The sequence below is a fragment of the Tiliqua scincoides genome, chromosome 4, assembly GCF_035046505.1.
Source record: "Tiliqua scincoides isolate rTilSci1 chromosome 4, rTilSci1.hap2, whole genome shotgun sequence".
NCBI classification, from domain to species: Eukaryota; Metazoa; Chordata; class Lepidosauria; order Squamata; family Scincidae; genus Tiliqua; species Tiliqua scincoides.
Window position 1 is genome coordinate 209,535,937 of NC_089824.1, and position 23,216 is coordinate 209,559,152.

General features: G+C 44.1%; 1 protein-coding gene across 2 annotated transcripts in view; it reads left to right on the forward strand.

The window, feature by feature from the left end:
- The first annotated feature begins 331 nt into the window (after positions 1-331).
- The window catches only part of RTF2 (replication termination factor 2), a 58,168-nt gene continuing 35,283 nt past the window's right edge, over positions 332-23,216 (forward strand). For both annotated transcript variants that reach the window (XM_066623074.1, XM_066623075.1), the window contains exons 1-5: positions 332-446; positions 2,624-2,718; positions 2,819-2,912; positions 5,561-5,700; positions 8,078-8,156. In XM_066623074.1, the coding sequence (XP_066479171.1) occupies positions 378-446; positions 2,624-2,718; positions 2,819-2,912; positions 5,561-5,700; positions 8,078-8,156 (477 nt within the window). In that variant the 5' untranslated portion in view covers positions 332-377. The remainder of the gene's footprint in view (positions 447-2,623; positions 2,719-2,818; positions 2,913-5,560; positions 5,701-8,077; positions 8,157-23,216) is intronic.

Sequence of the window (23,216 nt, forward strand, 5' to 3'; positions counted from 1 at the left end):
GCCTGGCGGCTGAACAGGCGTGTACAGGATCGGAGTGTGCATAGAAAGAGCAGACCTTCTTCTCCCGTCTCCCAGCATGGAGTCCATCTGCTGCAGAACAAAATTCCAGCTTTAGTCTTCAGCCCTTCGGATTATGAGCAGCCGCAGACTCAGAAGTCAAATGACGAAAAAGAACCAGAAAAAAAACCTTCCAGCAACTCAGCCCCCTTCAGCGAGCGGCAGGAAAGAGGCGCGCTGCAGGGAGACCCCTGGCGGTTGCTAGGGGCCCTTAGCAACGCGTGCCGCCTGCGTCATCACCCCTCGCCCCTCTTCCTGCCTGCGCCGGAAGTGCAGCTGCTGTGCGACGTGCAGTGCAGTCCCTGGGAGGCGGCGGCGGGATGGGCTGTGACGGGGGCACCATCCCCAAGAGGCACGAGCTGGTGAAGGGGCCTCGGAAGGTGGAGAAGGTGAGCGGGGCTGGGGAGGGGAGGGACTGTGCGCTGGCCAGCCCTCAGCCCCAGGCCTTGAGCTCTGGCCGGGCACAGCAGGGCAGCCCCGCGGGTCAGGCCAAGGGGGCCCGCCGAGCCCCGCCTCCTGCTTCTCCCAGTGGCCCACCAGGCGCCTCAGACAGCACACCACGTCCAGTGGCAGGGAGTTCCATAGGCTCACGTCTCCCTCCCAACGCTCAGTCTCAGCGGCTGCCCCCTGGTTCTGGCTGCCCCCCCGTTCATTCTGTGAGAGGGAAGAGAACACCCCTCCGACCACTCTCTCCACACCGAGGCAGGCAGGCCAGATGCTGCCACCACATCCAGTGGCAGAGAGTTCCACCGACCAATATTTTCTTTTAAGAATGTAAGGACAGCCCCACTGGGTCAAACCAGAGGGGACCCACCTAGTTCGGCCTCCTGCATTTCACAGTGGCCCACTCAATGCCTTAGGCGGCACTCAGGACAACACACCACAGACTGGAGTTCTTTAGGCTGGTACTGTCTTGACCCACAGTTTGAGAAATACTGATTTAGACAATGAGAGTTCAGAAATTGTTTTTTTCTAAGCTAGCAGAACGTGTCTAGAGACAAAGAACCTCAGGTTATTTCTTTCATGCCCTATGGCAGGAGTGTCAAATATAAGGCCTGGGAGCTGGTTGCGGCCCGCGGAAGGTTTCTATCTGGCCCAAGGGCTCTCATCTTCTAAGCAGTCCTGAGGTGCTACTTCTGAAAGGGCAGCCCACATGAAAATTGGGCTCTCCCATATCTTGAAATATGATCAAGATTTGCATGTTTGCAGCTAATGATGTCCTGAGTGAGACAAAGTGCTTATTTTTGGTTATGACTTGTTTATTGACATCATTTCCTGCCTAATGACATCACTTCTGACCTTCAGCAGGCATCACAAATGCTATTCAGCCCTTGATTTGAAATGAGTTTGACACCCTGCCCTATTGCATGTGGTGTTCATGTATTTCTCTAATTCTTAATGGGGAACTGCAACAGAACAGATAAAGGATTGTTTTCATAATTGCTTTTCTTAACAGGCAGGTTAAGGTAGGCACTTCTGATGCCTTAACCTTAAGTTAAGGCACTTCTTAACCTTCTGACAGGTAGGCAGGCCTGTCAGAAGTCACTGATGAGCTTAGTGGTCACCAGGTCTGTTTCAATTCATTTTAGACTATGTTACTACTTGAAGGTATAAACAGATTCGCTATTGAAATGATTTGGTTCCTGTAAACAGTTGCTACTTACATAAGGATGAAGATTTCAATATCCTCTTGCAGTTCAACTTTTAAGAACATGAGAACAGCCCCACTGGATCAGGCCATAGGCCCATCTAGTCCAGCTTTCTGCATCTCACAGCGACCCACCAAATGCCCCAGGGAGCACACCAGATGACAAGAGACCTGCATCCTGGTGCCCTCCCTTGCATTGGCTATCCGACGCAGCCCGTTTCTAAAATCAGGAGGTTGCACATAATCTGAATTTGAACTATTCAAAATTTGTCTTTTGCTCTGCCACCCACATATAAGACGTTGCATTTGATGATTAGACATGCACATTCTTACACTGCATGTACATGTTGTCCACATGTACTGGATGCTCATGGTGTATTCTGACTTTCCAGCATGTGCATACGCAATATGCATATGAATCTGCCTTATGCTGAGTCAGATAATTGGTTCTTCTGACTTTAGTCTACATTGACTGGTAGTGACTCTCATGGGTTTCTGATAATCACCTTTGCCAGCTATACCTGGAGATGTCTGGGACCTGGTGCATGCAAAGCAGATGAACTATACTATAGCTTCATCTGCAATAAACATTGTGTGTTCTTGATTCCTTTGTTTCTTTTCTCAGCAAATTGTGCATATAAACACTGCAAAGGACTACCTGGAAATCTTTACTCATGAATTTGAAGGGCAGCCCTAGAAATCTCAGAAATCAACATGTTTCTTTGAAGAAGCACTAATCCTGTACTTGTCAACTGCAAGCAATTCTCCCCCCTCCCCCATTTTTAAAGCAGAATGTGCACGAAATGTTCTGCGGAAGTGGGATTTCAAATATGGAGCCAAAGTGAGGAAAGATGGGTGCTAAATGTTTAACTTTGATGCTGATAATGCCATTTTCAAACTGTGTATATTGTTCTTCAGGTTGACAAAAATGCAGAACTAGTGGCCCAGTGGTACTACTGCACTCTGAGTCAAGAAAAATTAAGCAGACCTATAGTAGCTTGTGAACTTGGCAGGTATGATTTCAATTTTGTTTTTCAATAAAATCATATTAATTTCTGAATCAATTCCAATTATGAAGTTAACTCATCCTTCATACTTCACTTTTGTTTGTAGGCTATATAACAAAGATGCAATCATTGAGTTTTTGCTGGATAAATCTTCTGACAAAGTCCTCGTGGAGGCTGCATCCCATATCAAGAGTATTAAGGTAAAATTACATGCTTCTGACGCATGGACGTTTTAGATCAGGGGTGCTCACACCTTTTTGGCTAGAGAGCTACTTTGAAACCCAGCAAGGCCCGGAGATCTACCAGGGGGGAAGGAAGCGTCTGACAGACACCCCCTTTAATGTATGGAGCCCCTGCTGGAGTCTAGTCAGTTTTGTCAGTTTTGTTGCTGCATGCCTGAAGAGCAGCTAAAGTGTCAGTTTCAGTTTAGTGTCAGCTAAATATGTCAGTTTCGTCTAGTCACTAGACAAAACTGACATATTAACAGTTTGGAGATACAGGGCTCCACGATCTACTCATTTTGCCTTGCGATCTACCGGTAGATCGCGATCCACCTATTGAGCACCCCTGTTTTAGATATTCAGGTCAATAGTTACTGGGCAGAATTCTAAATTGTGTATAATTTTGTAGCATGAGTTGTCACATTGGTTTAATGAAACTGGGGAGCACTATATTTCTCTGGTATGCTCCTTTTGGGGTTTTTTGGGGGGGCATTCTTGAGGTGCATTTCTTCTTATACATGGCAAGAGTCCATTTATTTCTCCTTGCTGCTTGAACTCCTTCCCCACTCATCTGCTGGTGAACCACTTGCTTTCTTTTTCCTACTCTTACCTTTGTTTCTTTTGTCATGATGTTCCTTATACCGGAAGTAGTATTTCCTCCACTACCTGCTAAGTAACTTCTTCTTCAGGTCTTCAAAATGTTTTTGCCGTTATATCTTTTTTGGATAGTCCATAGCCTTTTCCTTATTTCTACCGTACCATGGTTGGACCCTTTCTACTTTGTCAAGCTCTCTGTTCTCCCTTTCGCTTCTTTGCCAGAGGGCTCAGATTGAGAATCTTCTGGGCAGACACAATGCTATTTCTGTTGTCCCTATGCTGTTTGGCACAGTGGCACTAAATTGTTAAATAATAAAAAATAGTGTAACTCAATTTCAGTGAGTTGTGCATATACAATCAGCAGTTAAGAGGTAGGCATAGACTGAAAGTAGCTTGAAATTTTCTGGTTGATCTCTGGAATATTTGCACTAGATTGGCAATGGTTTCTGATTCCCAGTTGGGGCAACATAAGGGTAGATTTTTGTTTGGAAGGATTGTGAACTCAATTATGGTACTGAGAATGAATTCCTGAACTAAACGTGTTTTTAGGCAACCTGCTCCTTAGTTCTTATTAAATGGCCACTCCCCTGAACCAGAGTGTTTTTCCTGGTCTGCTTGGTGGATCTTGGGGTTTAATAGAAAGCAAAATAAATCTCACAGGCTGAAGTATGTCCCCCCATAGTTTTAAGAATTATTTCCTGTGTCTTGTTCTCTATAAGTTGAACTGTTTTGTTAAATATTGGTGAGATCTGTTACAGTTGAGTAGATCTGTGAGTAGAAAAACAAATAGGTGCCGCCCCAAGAGGTGTTTGTTTCCAGTGAATAAGATAGGATTGTGCCCTTAGGCTGTAGTACTAACTTGCACTGAAACAGGCAAGCCAGGAGGCTTGTGCTGTATCCAGCATAGGATTGTGGTCAGCAGCGGCTTAGCCAGAGGCAAGGGGAAACTTTTCCCCTTACCCCTGGGTAAGGGTTGCTGGCCACAATGGGTCTCCTCAGACTTGTGCCACCTCAGGAGGTGGCACAAGTCTGAGGAGAGCGGAATGGCTTGAAGCCGGTCCGTTCTCCCCGGGGACAGGGATTGGAATCCGACATGACTGCCGGATCCCAGCTCCACCTCCACTTCTCCGCCTGCCCCCAGGGCCGCCCATCGCCCTCCCTTCCCCCGCCCAGGATTGCCCCCCTCCCCGTCCCCCCATGCCCACCTTTCGTCTTTGCATTGGCTCATACGAGCTAATGCAAAGAGCTGGGGCGGGGGAAGCTGGCGTGGAGGCTTCCGTCAGCCTCCGCAGGCCGGCGCTTTTCAGAGCGCTGGCCTGGCTTCCTCCTGAGGAGGTGCAAACGTGCTTTACGGCATGTTTGCGACCCTCCCAGGCCGATCCAAGGGACTTGAGCCGGCATAGGGCGCAGTTAGGATTGCATCCTAAGTCTGTCTTAGTCTGTGGGCTTACTTCTGTGTTAGTGGACTTACTTTTGAGTAAATAACAGTTTTCAAACATCTCTATCCATTACATTTTGTAAAGAAGTTTTCAGCCAGGACCAACCTTAAGTGTTCCATAGATGGTTTTGTTATCTCAGTATTGTATCCTAAGAAAGATAGCCTGGACCAAACACTATTGGGGAAAAAAAAATGACTGACTTAATTTACTTGAATTTCAGTGTAACTCTTTTTAGGATACAACTTATGCAGCATATGCATCCTATGCATATTGACTTAGAAGTGCCACTGTGTTCATTGGGACTTTACTCCCAGGTAAGTGTGTAGGATTGTAGTCATAGAGCGGTAGAGGTAAAAGCTAGAATGTCTTCAAGAACATCAGTTCTTCAAATCCCCACTCAGCCATAAAGTTTCCTGAGACCAGTCACTATCTCTTAGCCTCAGCTGCCTCCCAGGATTGTTGTGAGGACAAAAGGAGGGAAGGAACCATGTATACCACCCTGATCTCCTTGGAAGAAGGGCAGAATAAAAATTGGAGAAAAAAGTAAATTTAAAAGTAGCTCCTGTATAATGTGAATTTTTTTCCCCCCAGAATGTCATAGAACTGAATCTCACAGACAACCCAGCCTGGACTGGAGACAAGGGGAATACAAAAGGAGATAAATATGATGACATCCAGAGTGCACGTTTTATTTGCCCTATTGTGGGATTGGAAATGAATGGAAGGCATAGGTTAGTGTTATTTCATTGTAACCCCCCCCCCCCCCCAAAAAAAAAATTATAAACAAACTGTGTATATCATTGTAAATAGTCATCCCTGATTGTCTTGTTGATATAGTTCATGCACTTCATCAATTCTGATCTGCTGAACTGTGACCTTCTGGCAAAATGGTCATCAGTAAATGAGTAATCTCAAATATTAGCTTTTTAGCAAGCAAAGGAAAGGCAGAATAGATGTAAAACCTGGACAGGGAGCCAGGGTGGTTGAGTGGTTTGGGAGGTGGAGTTAGACCTGGAAGATTCAGTTTCAATCCCCCCTCAGCAGTGAAGCTTCCTGGGTGACCTTGGGCCGGTCACTTTCTCTCAGCCTCACCTACCTCACAGGGTTGTTGTGAGGGCGAAAGGAGGGGAGCAGCCGTGTACAGCACCCTGAGCTCTTTGGAGGAAGTGCGGTATAAAAATGCGGAAGATAAAATAAAATAATAGTGATGGGCAGTTGACTCCTATGGTGGAGAAGCCTTATTTGATAGTTATGACACAATCTTATGCAAGTTTCCTCAGCATGCTTAGGAGTTGGTAGGACTCATGCCCTCTAGTAAGTGTGCATGAAATTGGGAGTAGCACCAATAGGTCTGCTGCTGACCTCCTTAAGGATGAGAAGGCTTCCCAATGAGGGTTACAGTGGATGAGAAGGTTACAGTGATTTAACTTCTGGGTTAAAGTGGAGTGCAGAATGGTGGTTTTGTGATATTTAATATGTCATATGTAGCCTAATCCTATGTATATTTATTTGGAAATGCTTCCTACTGTGAACCAGGGCGTATACTTCCAAGTAAGTGTGCCAGGGTTTGAATCCTTAATGACGCAATCCCTAATACATTAAATATTTCAGTATGAGAAAAATTGTTCCCAGTTTGTAAGTGCTTGAGTACTACATTAAGAGATAGTATATGTACACTGTAGATCAGGGGTCTCCAAACCCCAGCCCGGGGGCCAGATGTGGCCCGTGGTGAGCCTCTATCCGGCCCGCAGCCAGCCTCTTGTCCCCTGAAGAGGACTCTGGCCCACTCAACTGAACATGGCCGGAGCTGTGCTCTGGTTGCGTCTGGAGGGTGTTCTGAGGGCCGGATGAGTTGAATAAATGAGACCATTCAGTCATTTATTCACTCATCTAAGATCCACCTCTCATTGATTTATTTAAATTTTATATTCAAATTTTTTTTCTGGCCCTCATCACCGCGCAAGATATTTGATGTGGTCCTCTGCCCAAAAAGTCTGGAGACCCCTGCTGTAGATTAAGAGCCCAATCCTATCCAGTTTTCCAGTGCTGGTGCTACTGTGCCAATTGAGTATGCACTGCTGCCTGTGTTGGGGAGGCAGTCACAGAGACCTCCTCAAGGTATGGGAACATTTTCTCCCTTGCCTTACGGCTGCATTGTGGCTGCACCAGAGCTGGAAAATTAGATAGGATTGGGTCCTAAGTTAGGAATGGCTAAACATGTCATATTCCAAATGTTTAAGTAAAAAAAGAAGTCCATAAAATGCAAATATCTGATTGTGTGATTTTTATTGTGTGTGTTTGAACAATCAATGCAATAATAAATATTACAGTTACGGAGAGATTTTTTCTTCTTCGTTTGTGTTTCCTGTGTTAACCACAAGGGGGCATTTTGGGCATGTTTATGACAGATTTGAGTGGCTGATAAAGTTTTTTATGTGGGTCCCGATGCTAAAAAGTTTGGGAACCACTGTTATAGACAATATTGAATTTGATGGATATAGCACAGTGGTTTTCAAACTCTCCAGGAGCATTTGAGCCACTGTAAGTTCTTGCGGCAGTGGGGGGGAGGCAGCGGGGGTGGGTGGAAGGCAGCGACACGATTCCCAGGATCACGCCGCTCAGGGAGCTGTAGGGGCTTGGGAGCACTTACCGAACGAAGCCACCTGCAGCCTTCCCAGGGTGCAGGGAGCCCGGTGTGCACCTTTGTTAGAGCTTCCTGCAGCAGTGAATGTAAAAGTGGAGTACTCGCACCCTGCCTCCGCTAAAGCAGAAGTGGAGTGCAATCGCTCTGCTTTCACTGCTGTGGGGAGCCCTGCCAAAGGTTCGCACTGGGCTCCCCGCACCCTGGGGAGGCTGCAGGAGGCTTGGGTAAGTGCACCCAAGGCCCTACAGCACCCTGAGTAGCGTGATCCTGGGGATCACGCCGCTGCCTCCTCCCTGCCTCCAGGCCACCCCTGCCCCTTAAGGGGGCAGAGGCCAAGGCCCACAGTCTGGGACGTTGTGACGCCCCAGTTTGAAAAGCCCTGATATAGCAGACAACGCTCTGACTTGAACTAAGGCAGCTTCCTGTCTTCCTAACATTGGTTTTTGTGTCTTTGCTTCTGTAAGGTTTTGTTTCTTGCGAAACTGCGGATGTGTGTTCTCTGAACGTGCCCTCAAAGAGATTAAAACTGATGCTTGTCACAAGGTAAGTTTTGTTCTTCCTCTCCTGATGCAAGTTTATCCTGTATTCTAGCCCACAGTTACATAAGTTCAAGTCTTATTGACTAAAGTGAAACATTACACAATTGTGGACTACATAACTCACAGCTCTGAAGGAAGAATTCATCCTGATTTCACCTTGTATGCCTGTGTTAAGTAGGACACACATTATTGAGCCTACAGAGCTTTTTGACTTGTGCTTTAGTTGCCCAGAGAAAGTAATTCAAGCTTGTAGCTTTTTTTCTTGTGCCACACTGTGACAGCTTGTTTGGTCAGTCAGTCCGCAGGGATTCAGCAGATACTGGAATCTGTGGGGGCCCTGGCGTGGTGCAACAATTACTCATCTGGAGGGGTGCCCAGTCCTTTGGAGGTCACGCCAGCTTCTCAATCTCCTAAGAGGGCTTTCTGGACATGACCAGAAGTTGCCAGCAAAAGGTGGCTTCTGGTTGTGTCCAGGAGGTCCTCTGAGGCCCTTTGCAGTGCGGGCTCAGCATCTGCAAATCCTCAAGCCAGCAGATGCCAAGCCTGTGAATAATGAGGGGCCACTGGTTTGGGTTTATGACAGTCATAAACTTATTGCTGTTTTGTTCTTTACAGCCGTATGAGGTAAATTGTAACATTGCCTGGTTTTGTCTATCAAAGTGAATTCAACAATGGGCAATGAAGTGTCACTTTCAGAAATGACATGATGATACTGAACTGTGACCTGCTCCCTTGGCTTTGAATATTAAGATGTTTATAGAGGCTGATCTATTAAGTCTTAGATTGTGGTTCTTGTCTTGATTCTCCTTGGAGCTGGTTTGTTATGTTCTCCTGGCTACTGGCAAACAAGAACATGTTTACAGTGATATGCTCCGTTTTGGCTGCTTAAATGTTAGCTGGTTGGAGAAAAGGAACTTGGGTAGCAAAGGTTGTTATAAACTCCGTCGCCCTTTCTTACTGTTCGTATTGCAGGAAAAGAGGATTTAAATCCATTTGTATTTTTAGCTTAAGGCATAAAAATAGTTGAGGTGCATAATATGTGGGTGGTGGTTTTTTTTTTTGGTGTGTAAGAGGCACCCCCTTGGTTCAGGTGCTGCGCTAGGGGGCAGGCATAGGAAGTCTGGTGAAAGACCTGGCAGCTCTGGAGGAAGGACTAAAGCAGCTTTTGCCTCGCCTTGATTGCAGTGAGTGCATGGTCGCAAATCCCACATAAGTTGAAACCCTCTGATGTGACCCACAGATGTATTTTCCAATGGAATAAACTGATTGTTTGGTCCGGCCCTAAGATGAAATTTGATTGACCTTGTGGTATTTCAGGGCATCCACTTCTAAATCTAGTGAAAAACTGAAATACACCATGTGGAAGGCAGCAGTTGGGTCCCTACAGCTCACTCCTTTTTCATGTTCTCTCCTTAGATGAAGCAGGAAGTGTAGAATACGCTGGGGCTGCTTCCAGCCTGACTCACACTTCCTGTTTTGCTCCAAGGGACCATGCAAAGGAACAGCAAGGTGAGTGGGTTGGAAAGTGGATTGCTCCATTCTGCGCAGTTTTAGGGGACGTGCATGGCAGCAGCTCACTTTGCTACCCCTTTACTTTGCTCCTTTGCGCAGTCCCTTTGAATAACACAGGAATAAAGCAGGTGAGAGCAGCTCTGTCCACAGCAAGCTGGAGCGAGGCAGCACAGATTCAAAGCTGAAGGCATCTACTGCCACTCCCTGTGAGCCACATTGCTGTCATCATGCAGGAGCATGCCTTAGTAAGGATTGTATAGCTCAACTGAAAGTGAAGTGCATTTCAGAAATCTATATTCTTGAGTCTGAATTGATAAGATCTCGGTGCTGCTTAACTCATTTGCTACAGTGGCATTTGCTCTATTATTTGTGCTTTTGGAGGTTATAGTAACCCCCCCCCCAAAAAAAAAAAAAAAAATCTCCCAGGTTGGGAAATGACTATGAGATGTCCTTAGGGAAGCATTTCACCCTCCTTTTTCCCAGTCTCCAGCTCACTGTAACCATCTCCAATAAGAGGGTGATGCCAGCCTACCTTCCAGAGCGGCAATCAAGACTATTGCATTAATAAATACATGAAGCCACCTGAATGCATGAAATGGCCTTAATGCTCATTATGCTCCTCTACGCTCCTTGTGCTTTTCAAAATCCTGACATCCAAGTCTCAGGACAGAACTAAATTAATTGCCCATGATGGATCAGCACAATTTGCTCAGAATGCATTAGGTCACAGATTGTTCCCACTAAGTGGTGAGCAAAAAGTGTATGGCCTTTCATTTCCCATTAAGATTTTTGAAGTTACATGCCTGAATAAACCAAGCCTTTGCAGCTCTAAAAGTTCCACTTGAGAAGACTTGGAGGCATAGCAGTTAGGAAACGCTTCCTGTTTAGGAAACTCTTCTTGTGATACTAATCATACTAGAAAGATTACAGCTGAAGACTGTGTGTCAGGTGTGTTTCTTGGAAGGAGGGAGGATATTTGGAAGACCCCTCTCAGATAACTGACTAAGTCTTTGCTGGAAAACCTGGAGGTTTCAGGAAGGAGTTAGGAGTCCTAGGAACCATTTGCACCAAACAGCATCTGACCAATTGACAAAGATGCAACTCGATATCTGGCGCAAGGCCAGATTTGCATGGGAGAGAAAAGTACTCAACTGATAGTACTCAACTGACAAAAAGATAACAGAGCAATTTAACATACATCTTCCTCTAAAAAATGTACGTTCCAAAAGTTTGCAACAAGTATATTGACATGTACATCCTACTGCATGTACATCCTGTTTCAATAAATACCCTTGTTTGAGGCTTTAGTTTGCAACTTTGATGTTTGTGTGTTTTCCTTGTGGATCTAACAGACAAACATTTTTGTTTTGGTTCCAAAGAACGTATACAGAAGGGTCCAGTTTGGCATGGAATAGACATACACACCTGTAATTTCTCCTTGGTGTTTCTCAATCTGTTGTAAATACTGGAACAGACTGTAAGCTACCCGTAAAGGTATGATGGATGATGTGTTCTTAAGATGAGCAGAGGTTTAGTAAATGAGTCCAGTGGGAGTTGGTTGCTATGCGTTTGGTAGTTAATGTTTTGTTTTCATTTCAAGCACCAATTAACTGTTTGCGCGACTCCGTGCAAACTTGTTTGATACAATATACTGTACATCCCTTAAGAGTAGCAACCATTTCCATTTCCCTCAGACTCTCAGATTAAAAAAAACAAAACACTTTTAAAGAGAGCTTCTGTATTCCAGCTAGAGGTATGCTTTTGTGCTGACAGCTAAACACGGGCATTGTGGCTATAGTTCATCAACTCTACCACCAGACTCTATTACTTGGCACAATAGAGGATAATTAAGCACTCTTGTTTTATTCATTGCCTCCATTGCCCATTCATCAGGATTGAGACTAAAGTGTATTGTTGTGATCACTCAGCACCTCCTGCTGTATTTCTGTTAGGTCACTTGGCCCAGTTTGAATCCTTGCTTCAGGGCTCACTATACCCCCCCCCCCCAAGCACTAGAGATGCAGTCTGTCCTGCCTATACCCCATTTAGGCCTTCAATGTAGTATGCAAACATATTTGAATGAATTTGCTTTTTGTTTCCGTGTGGATGGATTTCTATGTGTAGTTTTTCTGTCCTAGAACAAACTCTCATCGTTCACCTTATATGGCCTCTTGGGGGCCCCTGTTATATTGGTGGTAGGTTAATATGTAGTTATTGGGTAGCCCTCATGCAATTTGTGCAAGGGCAAGCCACCTTCCCTGTTTCAACCCTTCTGCTTAGAGCAATCACTGAGAGTCAGGGAACCTCCACAGAAATGTGGAATGTGACATAGGGGAGGCTTCAAAGCAAGCAAGAATACCCAGAAGCCAAGGCTGGCAACTGCTTCTGAATCTTCTCTTCCTTTGCCCTATGGTCTTAAATGAGGGCCCCTGGATCCTCAGCAGTGGGTTTTAGGTGGATGGGTGGGAATGATGGCTTGCTTTTGCACACTTTGTGAGAATGTAAGGTGGTGAATTCTACCCTTAGGGTTTTTATTCTGCGAAGTTTTGCTGAGTGCATTTAGTGCTTCTTTTGTTGCTGGTGTTGGTGATGATTATATTTTGCATATCTGGAATTCTGTTGCCTTATAATGTTAGTACTGTGAACCATTTTGCTATTTTGATGAAAAGGTGAGCTAGAAATCTCTAAAATAGAATTCTTACAAAAGCTTCTTTTAGATGGTAGAAGCAGTGGCGTTAGTTGGAGACTTTGGTTGTCCATTTAAGCAGAGGCAAATTCATTTAAGGCCACTCAAAACATTGATGTTGGAACTGATCCAGTGAGCAGCCTGTTTTTCCTTTGTATGCATCCCGTAAGTTGTGATTTGGCTTGTGTGATTTGCATGAACCATCTCAAACAATTGATTCTAGGATTTTTTTCCATACTTGCTCTCTTTATTAATATATTTGATACTTACCCTTATTACAAAAATAAGCTAACTATTATGTCACAGTGGTTTGCATCTATAATAGCACTTTCCCAAACAAACAAACAAGCTTAACCAGCTCTGTCTCTCTTTTGCAGCCTCACCCCTTAAAATCTGCTCCTAAGTGTTCAGGGACTCTTGGTAATGGGAAATGCAGGGTCTCCAGGGGATGCAGGGTCGGAGTGGACTCCTGGAAACGGATGGAGTTGTGTTCCATCTCTCATCCTTCCCATAGGTGATCTCTCATCCAGGCATTAACCGAACCTAGACTGGGTTCATCAGGGTGGCTACATTGTGTGCTCTAGACATACAAGAACTGTCTTCAAAGTGCTATTCTCAGTTTTCTCTCTAAAATGGAACCAATTTGTTTTGATAGAGATAGAAACGCACTCTCTCTCTCTCTCTCTCTACAGAAGTAGTGTTTTTATTAATGCATAGATTTAATCAGTGAATTGATTATCCAGAGTTTTCCAAACTTTCTTAATTCACAGCAACCTTAGTATCTTAGAACTTTTTTCACAGTGCCCTTAGTCGGAAAGAAATAACTGTTTCCCTTGAAAATTTAAAATATCCTGCAGCACCTCTGTGAGTTTGCTGCAGTACGCTGAGGCACCGCAACGCAGTTTGGGAACAGTTGGATTACACTATTATTAGTATGCTATTATGTATTTAATTAGATTGTGGTACTTATCTGCAATCTTATTTATGCTTAATCATTGCCTTGGTGCATCAGTTCTTGGCACATCAGTGCATCCGGGCAAATGGACAGTTCATTGACCCATAAGTAGAGGTGGATGAAAACTTTGTGTATGTGTGTGTATTTTAGTCCTGGTTACTATGCTCTAAAGAAGCTTTGCCTGCGTGTTTGAGAAGTAGTCGATATGCATCATTATTTATACAATGTGATGAGAGATCTGTTTCTTGAAATTGTTTTTCCTATGGCTCCTCTCTTCATTCCTAGTTGTATATGAAACACCTGATCAAAACGTAATTGAGAGATATCAGCCTGCAGATTAATAAAGCAAGAAACCTCCTTTGCGTTCAGCTGGAGTGTGTCAATGTGTGAGACAATTCAAGCATGGTGTGACAGGTTCAGTTACAAGAGCAGTGACTATGTAGTTGCATGGAAATTTATAAATAAGGTCATACAAAGCGCATTGTGCATCAAGATATGCCCTTCAGTTTACCTTTTCAGGGTAGAACGGAAGACTTTTACATGTATATGAGATGCAGAATAGTGCATATTACTTGTCAAATGTTGCATAGCCTCAACTTGTTGTAATTGTTGTGCATCTTACTACTATTAGAGAGCAGAGGTGGGTGAGTAGATGGAAGATTAATGAGCTTGGTCATTCAGGTTTCAGTTCTGAATTTCAGCAAAGGAAGAAGGGAAGGCACTGTGTGCAGGAGCAGATCTCAAGGAGCAGAGAAAATAACCTGTTGCCCGATTTGTTGCATTCTAATCCTCCATCAGAGGCAACTGTAATCCAATTATTTCAAAGCGAAGTCAGAATGATTTCGTCTTGTTTTGAGATGAAGTGGTAGTTCTGGTCTCTCTTTGAAATAACTGAATCAGCGCCACTTCTGATAAAGAACAACTACTCAACATGTGATGGACAACAGACAATTCTGTTTTTAAGGTCTGTGCTCCCTGCGTATGGATTTCATCAGGCAGAATATATCAAATCTTCCCTTGGTGGTGTGCAAACTGCATTGTTTGGTCAGACAGAGGTCCACACCCATCCTCTTCCTACTGAGAATGTAAACTATAGAGTTCTGAAGTATATTTTTGCATGTTCAGGGACCAAAATTCAGTCCTTGTTAACTTTTAGTTAAAAGATCTCCAGCCAGAGAGCTGGGAGACTTTGGAGAAGCCCTGCCAGTCAGATTACTGTAGCTACAATTGGGTTTGCTGGACAAGTGATCTTATAATTAAGACTGCTTCATTTGTCCTACAAATTTCTCTTAAAATAGTGTGAAAGTTCTATTCTTAAAAAATATATAATGCTTTGATGGATATGCAGCTTTCTTCAGTAGCTAAATGCAAATATCTGTACTCCACCTTGGCACACACAAGTGCAAAACTTTTGCTTTTCCTAGCTATTGCTGAGAAAAACGTGATTCTCTATAGTTGTGCAGCCATACAGAATTCTCTGATTGCTTCTGAAGGCCTACCAGTGCTCATCATTCTATTCCTGCAAAATTAAGTCCTTCACAGATTGTGACTGTGCCTTTTAATCCATAAACGTCTCAGTGCCAGAACTTTGCTCCAGGGATTCATGAGAGGCTGCATGTTGTGCCACCCCTCTTGCAGCTGGAAGAGCTGTTCTCTGGAATCTCAGATTAGCCGAAGGCATATCTCAGTAATCCGGCTTTACCAGAAATGCCTGTTGGAATCTACATTTCCTCCACTATTTGCAGGCATCATATAGATCATGTTGCTGTTGTGGACTAACAACAGTTTCACAACATCATAAGAACTTAGTGGCTCAGTGGTAACAAGTGTAGTATCTATAACTCTGGTACATTTAGACGCAGGCACTCATTTGTGGTGCATTGTTAGATCACTGTATATTACGCTGTGTGATCTTTCCATTTAGTTGTACAATTAAGGGTAGCTGGGCTCAGTCGGTCCCACTAACTTCTACAGTGATGTAGATTAGTTATATTTATGGTGACTGAAATTATGAAGAGAATAGTCTCTTCATACAGTTTAAAAACAAGTTTCATGGCTAATCAGGGATTGTATAAGCAATCAGATCCTTGCAGCCTTCTCAGATCCTTGCAGCCACTTCTGGGTGTTTGGAAACCCAGGCATTTGTCGATGTGTGATAATGTCGTGGCTGAGTGTCTGAGCCCTTGTAATGAAAAGGTTGCCGACCCCTGTCTAATGGCTTTCCACTGTCATCAGAGGAAGCGGGGCCAGAGGAGGCAGCAGTACTGGATGCCAAAGAAGAGAGGTGACAGGTGGGCAAATGGATCCCACCTATGCAAATCATTGGTGGTATGCACATGCTGGGCAGGCAGTAGAATTGGGGTGGGATTCAGGGACTGTCCCTGGATGTGACTGACTGACAACCTTACCAAGCAGCTGAAATGAGCTCTCCCAGGACTCGTAGCAGGCCCACAAGATTCACTTTTACAGCTTTGTCTTTGTGCAGCCATCTAAATGGGAAAGGGGCAAGGGAGGCGGAGGACTTCATTCAGTCTCAGACAGCTACCAACTAAATGAGGAGAAGCCCTTCAGTCAAGAACAGTGATGAAGGCAGTTACCCATTTGCTCTCTGGCAAGCACTAGCAAAGAAAGTAAGTTTTAGCTGCCCTCTGGCTGCAGATATGATCTCAGTACTGCCCACTAGCACATGTACACACTCTTCCACTCGCTCTGCCACAAAATCAGTGACGTAGAGAAGAGAGGTGAACCAAAAAAATCCTGCTTTGGTGCTGCCGGGTAGTTTCACCCAGAGCAATGTGTGTTGTAACAAAACAGTGTTATAGAAGAGATACTCACTCTTGTACTCACTCACTGAGCTCTGCCTCCCCCTTAAAGGTCCTGCCTGGATTTGAATCCAAGTGGATCAAATTGTCACCTCCAAACAATTGGTGTGAAAAAGCTGAATCTTTGAAAAATGGCTAATTGTATGTAGCCATTTGGTCTCTCTCCCTTTAGTTAGTTGCATCTCACCTCCCCAAAATGTTCTATTAAATGTAAATGCAGCAACTGTGTTGCAATAAGTGGTAAAAACATTTGCTTTGTTTTTGGAGATCTTTGCCCATGGAAACAACTGAAGCATAACTATGTCTGTTGTGAATCAGTAGAAAGAAGAAAGCTCTTCATGTAGAAAGCATTTATCTTATCTAATCTAATTAGACTACTTTGTTCAGAAATTGTGCTAGTTGCTAGGCTCTCTGAAGGAAAATGGTGTAGCACTACCAGGTTCATTTATCCTCAGACAAATTGTGCAAATCTTTTTTGGATAGTTTGCAGATTTAATCCCCCCCCCCATTAAATAAGCCATTTTTCTTTTGCTGTTATTGCTATCTTCCATCTCTCTGTTGGCACATCTATATAATAATAATAATAATAATAATAATAATAATAATAATAATAATAATAATAATACAGGTATTTATATACCGCCTTTCTTGGTCTTTATTCAAGACTTTATTCAGGGCGGTTTACATAGGCAGGCTTATTAAATCCCCGTAGGGATTTTTACAATTTGAAAGAATGTTCTATCTTACAAGAACCACAACATTCAGGTGTTACTTTCTTGATCTGGTTTCACATTCTGGCCTCCATCCTCCCACACTCAGAGCAGATGGAATAACTCGGCTCAGCTTGTCAGCTGCTTCAAGGTTGCACGGTGCTGGTGGCCTCGAACTGGCGACCTTCGAATGTTATCTTCAGGCAAATAGAGGCTCTACTCTCTAGACCAGACCTCCTGCCCACCTGTATGTCACCTGTAAGAGATAGAACCAACTTTGTTCATTCTGCATACATTTCCTGATCTGGAGGCAGTTTTTAGGCTCCCTTCAGACATTCCTTTTGCAGAAAGGAGCTGTACTGCAGCGATTAAAACATTGTGGAGGAAGTGTCAGAATGGTCTGTTGCTTGCCACAGCCTTTGTGCGTGTTTACAAACTTGACTAAAATGCAACCTTTTCACCAGATGGGTCATAATATCTCATTGTTGGTCATAATATTGTTAACTGTTTTCATGGAGTACACCTATCCATCCAGTTTGTTGACCCTTCCTGATGCTCTCAAATGTTACATTGGCTGTAACATTTGAATAGCATAGGCTGATTCTGTGTGGTTGTGTTTTGAAACAGAATAAACTGTACACGTGATTTTGTATGCATAGGTTGTATTCTGCTGTTATGGCTCCATGTGAATGTCTGAAGTGAGGCTTGAGCAGACACACTTTCACTCCACTTGGCTTGTACGTGGTGGATCGGAGAGAAGTACGTTCCAGTCCAACCATAATTTGTATAGATTCTCACATGAAGGAATTGGAAGTACTACCAAAGGAAAACAAACAGCCCAGTCCTATGCAGGATGGGGTTGCTGGAGAGTGCACTACAATTTCCATCCCATAGACTAATGCAGGGGTGCCCAAACCCCAGACCTGGGGCCACTTACGGCCCCCAAAGCCTCTCTATGCGGCCCTCAGGGAGCCTCTAGTCTCCAATGATCCTCTGGCCCTCCGGAGATTTGTTGGAGCCCACACTGGCCCGACGCAACTGCTCTCAGCTTGCGGGCAACTGTTTGGCCTCTCGAGTGAGCTGTGGGATGAGGGCTCCCTCGACTGCTTGTTGTTTCACATCTGTAATGCAGTAGCAGCAGCAAAGGAAAGGCCAGCCTTGCTTTGTGCAAGGCCTTTTATAGGCCTTGAGCTATTGCAAGACCTTAATTCATTCATACAAGTTCATCTTTAATATATTCATTTATGTAAATTTATTCAAATTTATTCAAATTTATGTAAATTAATTCGGCCCCCGACAAGGTGTCAGAGAGATGATGTGGCCTTCCTGCCAAAAACTTTGGACACTCCTGGACTAATGCATGTGATTGGTTTTAAGATTCTCCCCAAGATCGGATGTCCACCCAGGCTCTTCAGCATCATCAGATCTTTCCACAAGGACATGAAGGGCACTGTAGTCTTTGATGGCTCCACATCAGACCCCTTTGACGTTTGAAGCGGCATGAAGCAGGGCTGTGTTCTTGCGCCAGCCTTGTTTGGGATTTTCTTTGCTGTCCTGCTGAAGCAGGCCTTTGAAACTGCAACAGAAGGCATCTGTCTCCTGACCAGATCAGACGGAAAGCTCTTCAACCTCTCCAGACTGAGAGCAAAGTCCAGCTGAAATGTCTGCGTGACTTCCTCTTTACCAACGATGCAGCTGTCACTACACACTCTGCCAAAGATCTCCAGCAGCTCATGGATCGTTTTAGCAAGGCCTGCCAAGATTTTGGACTGACAATCAGCCTTAAGAAAACACAGGTCATGGTTCAGGATGTGGACTCACCTCTCTGCACATGAACTGGAGGTTGTCCATGACTTTGTGTACCCTGGCTCAATGATCTCCGACACTCTTTCTCTCGATACCGAGCTAAACAAGCGCATTGGTAAAGCAGCTACCACGTTTTCCAGACTCACAAAGAGAGTCTGGTCCAACAAGAAGCTGACGGAACATACCAAGATCCAGGTCTACAGAGCTTGCATCCTGAGTACACTTCTGTACTGCAGCGAGTCATGGACTCTTACCAGCGCTTTCCACATGTGCTGCTTCCGATGCATCCTCGGCATCACCTGGCAGGACAAAGTTCCAAACAACACAGTCCTGGAACGAGCTGGAATCCCTAGCATGTATCTGCTGCTGAAACAGAGACGCCTGCGTTGGCTCGGTCATGTTGTGAGAATGGATGATGGCCGGATCCCAAAGGATCTCCTCTATGGAGAACTTGTGCAAGGAAAGTGCCCTACAGGTAGACCACAGCTGCGATACATCTGCAAGAGGGATCTGAAGGCCTTAGGACCTCAACAGGTGGGAAACCCTGGCCTCTGAGCGGCCCGCTTGGAGGCAGGCTGTGCAGCATGGCCTTTCCCAGTTTGAAGAGACACTTGGCCAATAGTCTGAGGCAAAGAGGCAAAGAAGGAAGGCCCATAGCCAGGGAGACAGACCAGGGACAGACTGCACTTGCTCCCGTTGTGGAAGGGATTGTCACTCCCGAATCGGCCTTTAAGCCACACTAGACGCTGTTCCAGAACCACCATTCAGAGCTTGATACCATAGTCTTTCGAGACTGAAGGTTGCCAACAACATGCTTTTGTAGAGACTTGCTAATGAACAAAGTTGTTAGGGATTCTGCAGGGTACAGTTCACCTAAGAACATCCATGCATGTGCCATTAGTAGAAGTACATTGAGTGTGAACCTCATGCGAGTTGATAGAATGGGTTTGAATGCATTCTTGAAAATGATTTTTCCCCTATGCTGTAGCATACTTTTTTGCATTGGTTCCCAGTGTGTCTTTATTATTTATGATTGGGCCTCATTGAATCCTGTATATATACATGGACACAGCAACACAAAATGTACAAATGCCTTTGCTATACACAGCATTATAAGACTGTTTGTCTGTTAAGAACGTAAGAACAGCCCCACTGGATCAGGCCTTAGGCCCATCTAGTCCAGCTTCTTGTATCTCACAGCGGCCCGCCAAATGCCCCAGGGAGCACACCTGATAACAAGAGACCTGCATCCTGGTGCCCTCCCTTGCATTGGCTTTCTGACACAGTCCATTTCTAAAATCAGGAGGTTGCACATACACATCATGGCTTGTAACCCATAATGGATTTTTCCTCCAGAAACATGTCCAATCCCCTTTTAAAGGCATCCAGGCCAGATGCCATCACCACATCCTGCGGCATGGAGTTCTACAGACCGACCACACGCTGAGTAAAGAAATATTTTCTTTTGTCTGTCCTAACTCTCCCAACACTCAATTTTAGTGGCTGTCCCCTGTTTCTGGTGTTGTGAGAGTGTAAAGAGCATCTCTCTATACACTTTATCCTTCCCCTGCATAATTTTGTATGTCTCAATCATGTCCCCCCTCAGGCGCCTCTTTTCTAGGCTGAAGAGGCCCAAACGCCGTAGCCTTTCTTCATAAGGAAGGTGCCCCAGCCCAGCAATCATCTTAGTTGCCATCTTTTGCACCTTTTCCATTTCCACTATATCCTTTTTGAGATGCGGTTACCAGAACTGGACACAATACTCCAGGTGTGGCCTTACCATCGGTTTGTACAACGGCATTATAATATTAGCCGTTTTGTTCTCAATACCTTTTCTAATGATCCCAAGCATAGAATTGGCCTTCTTTACTGCCACCGCACGTTGGGTCGACACTTTCATCGACACCAGTTATCCAGTTCTTTGAATGAAAATAACGACAGCCCATCATATGTCTGTTAATATAATAAGGGTTTTAATGCTTTTCCTTTTGGCTCATTACCTTTTCCCCCTGTTTTAAATCATTTATGCTGAACCCTTTTTCAATAAAATTTCGTGTAATATAAACATAGCAAATTCAGATTCTGGAACTAAGTACTGTGGATTCTTTTACATTAGCTCTCTCAAGAAGACCAGGATTATGTCCACTTGCTATCAAAACTTGTTGACAAACTAAACATTGCTGTCAGCTTGATACTGGGTTACTCTAAAGGCTAATTTTAAATTACAGTTGACATCAGAAAAACCCTTCTGTGCAGAACAGCTTTTGGCCTGTTTCTGTGACTTAAAAACAGTAAAAATGCTATTAGGATTAATTTGATTTTCCTGGAGAATTTTTTCCAGTGAAATCTGTGATTCTTTAGAATAAAAAGTACCCAAGATTAAATATGCTCATACTTCAAGTGTCTTTTTCAAAACAAAAAAAGAAGAGAGAAATAAAAAGGATGTATGAGAGAGATGCACATAGGGGCTAATTTTCCCAAGTAAATAGTGGAGCAAATGACCAGTGCTAAGGTTGGAGGTTATTTAAAATAAACCCTGCTACCAAAGACATTTCTCATAACTGTGGGAAAATGTTTAATTACTTGTTCCAATGGCTTTCTGATTAAGCCATAGGTTAGGAGGCCAACACTGGGAGACTTGGCTATTTTTTTCATTGCAGTGGGTGGCCTCAGTCCAACTGCAGTACGGTAATTCTGGCTTAGCCCCATCGCTTTTAATTGGTAATCAGTTGCTACTGTCTCACTTCTCTGTGACTCAGATTCTCCATCTACAAAACTGAAACAAATCCAGCCCTGAAATTTGTTAGATTGATGGCTAGATTCAGGGATAAAGTTATTAATAAATTCTTCTGTATGTCACTTAGGATCATTTATCGAAGTGCAAAATGAGTATCTGAGAATGCACCTTAATAGAATTCCTCTATTCCCATGGACATATTTAAAGGAGCATTCAAAAGTAGATGGTGACAATATAAACTTCTCTTTATAATCTTGTTGTGCTGTTAAAGTATCAAAATACATACTGCTATGAATGTCTGGTCTAGGTCAGGGGTCTCCAAACCCCAGCCCGGGGGCCAGATGCGGCCTGCAGCGAGCCTCCATTTGGCCCGCGGCCAGCCTCTTGTCCCCTGAAAGCCTCTAACCCACCCAACTGAACATGACCAGAGCTGTGCTCTGATTGCATCTGAAGGGTGTTCTGAGGGCCAGAGAGGCTGAGTGAATGAGCCCACTCATTCATTTATTAATTCATCTAAGTTCCATCTCTAATTTATTTATTTAAATTTTATATTTAAATTTTTTTCCGGCCCTCAGCATTGCACCAGATATTTCATGCGGCCCTCTGGCCAAAAAGTTTGGAGACCCCTGGTCTAGGTCATTGACGTGGCAAGTCTAATGTGTACACTGTTTCTAACATCTTGATATCAAAGAGGGAGTACTGTATATCCAAACAGCAAGCTGCTATCAGCTCCCCAAATCATCTTGTCAAATACCTAATTGCAAAGTAGGACTAGCACTGCCTTCCTAGAAATCAAGAACTTTAACCCGGTGGTTCCCAAATTGTGAGTCAGAAGTTACCAGTGAGTTGCGACTTGATTTTTGGTGGGTTGTGAAACTGATAAACTGATAACTGACAAGGAAAATGTATTGAGCCCTATGGAAATTGAAACTGAGCAGAACGTGCATGTTTGAGAGTAGGCAAGTGTGCCTTGGTCCACTTGAGGGGCAGGCCGAGGGGGAATGCAAGGCCACCAGAACAGTCCCTATCAGATGAATGTGGAGTTCAACCATGTTGTGAATGTGGAGCTGAAGGGGGAATTCCCCCACAGTAAAAGGGAGAAAAGCAGAGGCTTGAGTGACTGGTAAAATGAAACTTTTTTTTCTAAATCTCAGTAAAGCTAGGTGGGTCCCAATAGAGTGCTGTTTTAAAAAGTGGGGCCCAATGCTAAAAAGTTCAGGAAACACTGCACAAACCCCAGATCAAGCAGCATCAGTGGTTTATGGTTTCTGGGTGGTACGTTCTTCCTGTGGCTTTCTTTACAGAGATGATTCTTGTTCAGGGGCTGACGGAAATTGCTTATCTGCTTTTCTTTTTCTTTTTGGGTCTTCAATAGTACAGTAATCCTACGCAGCACTATTGGGACTGATTTGATTGTCCAGCCGCATATAGATTCCCTTTTTGTTCTCTATCAACCTGCTCGGAAAAAGACCCACCTTAGTTGGCAACTCAGTTTCAGCAGTTCTCCCTGAGCCCTTCTTCAGGGTTCTGTAGCACACTAAGCTGCAGTGAAATTGTGCTTGTGTAAGTCTTATTGATTTCAGTAGCAACATCCATAGGGTCAGGATTTACAGGTTCACATCTGATATCTGTTGTTAAATGATTTCTGCAGTGTAAATGTACTGGCAAAAGCTTCAGATGCTGCAGATCATGCCCAGATTTGTATAACTGGAATATAATTTGCATACTCAGGTCGCAGAGCTTGAATAAGACAGCTGTATGGGGAGATACTTATCGGGTGATACGTTTGCTTCAATTGACAACTGACAAGTTCCACATGAACTCTGAAAACAAGTC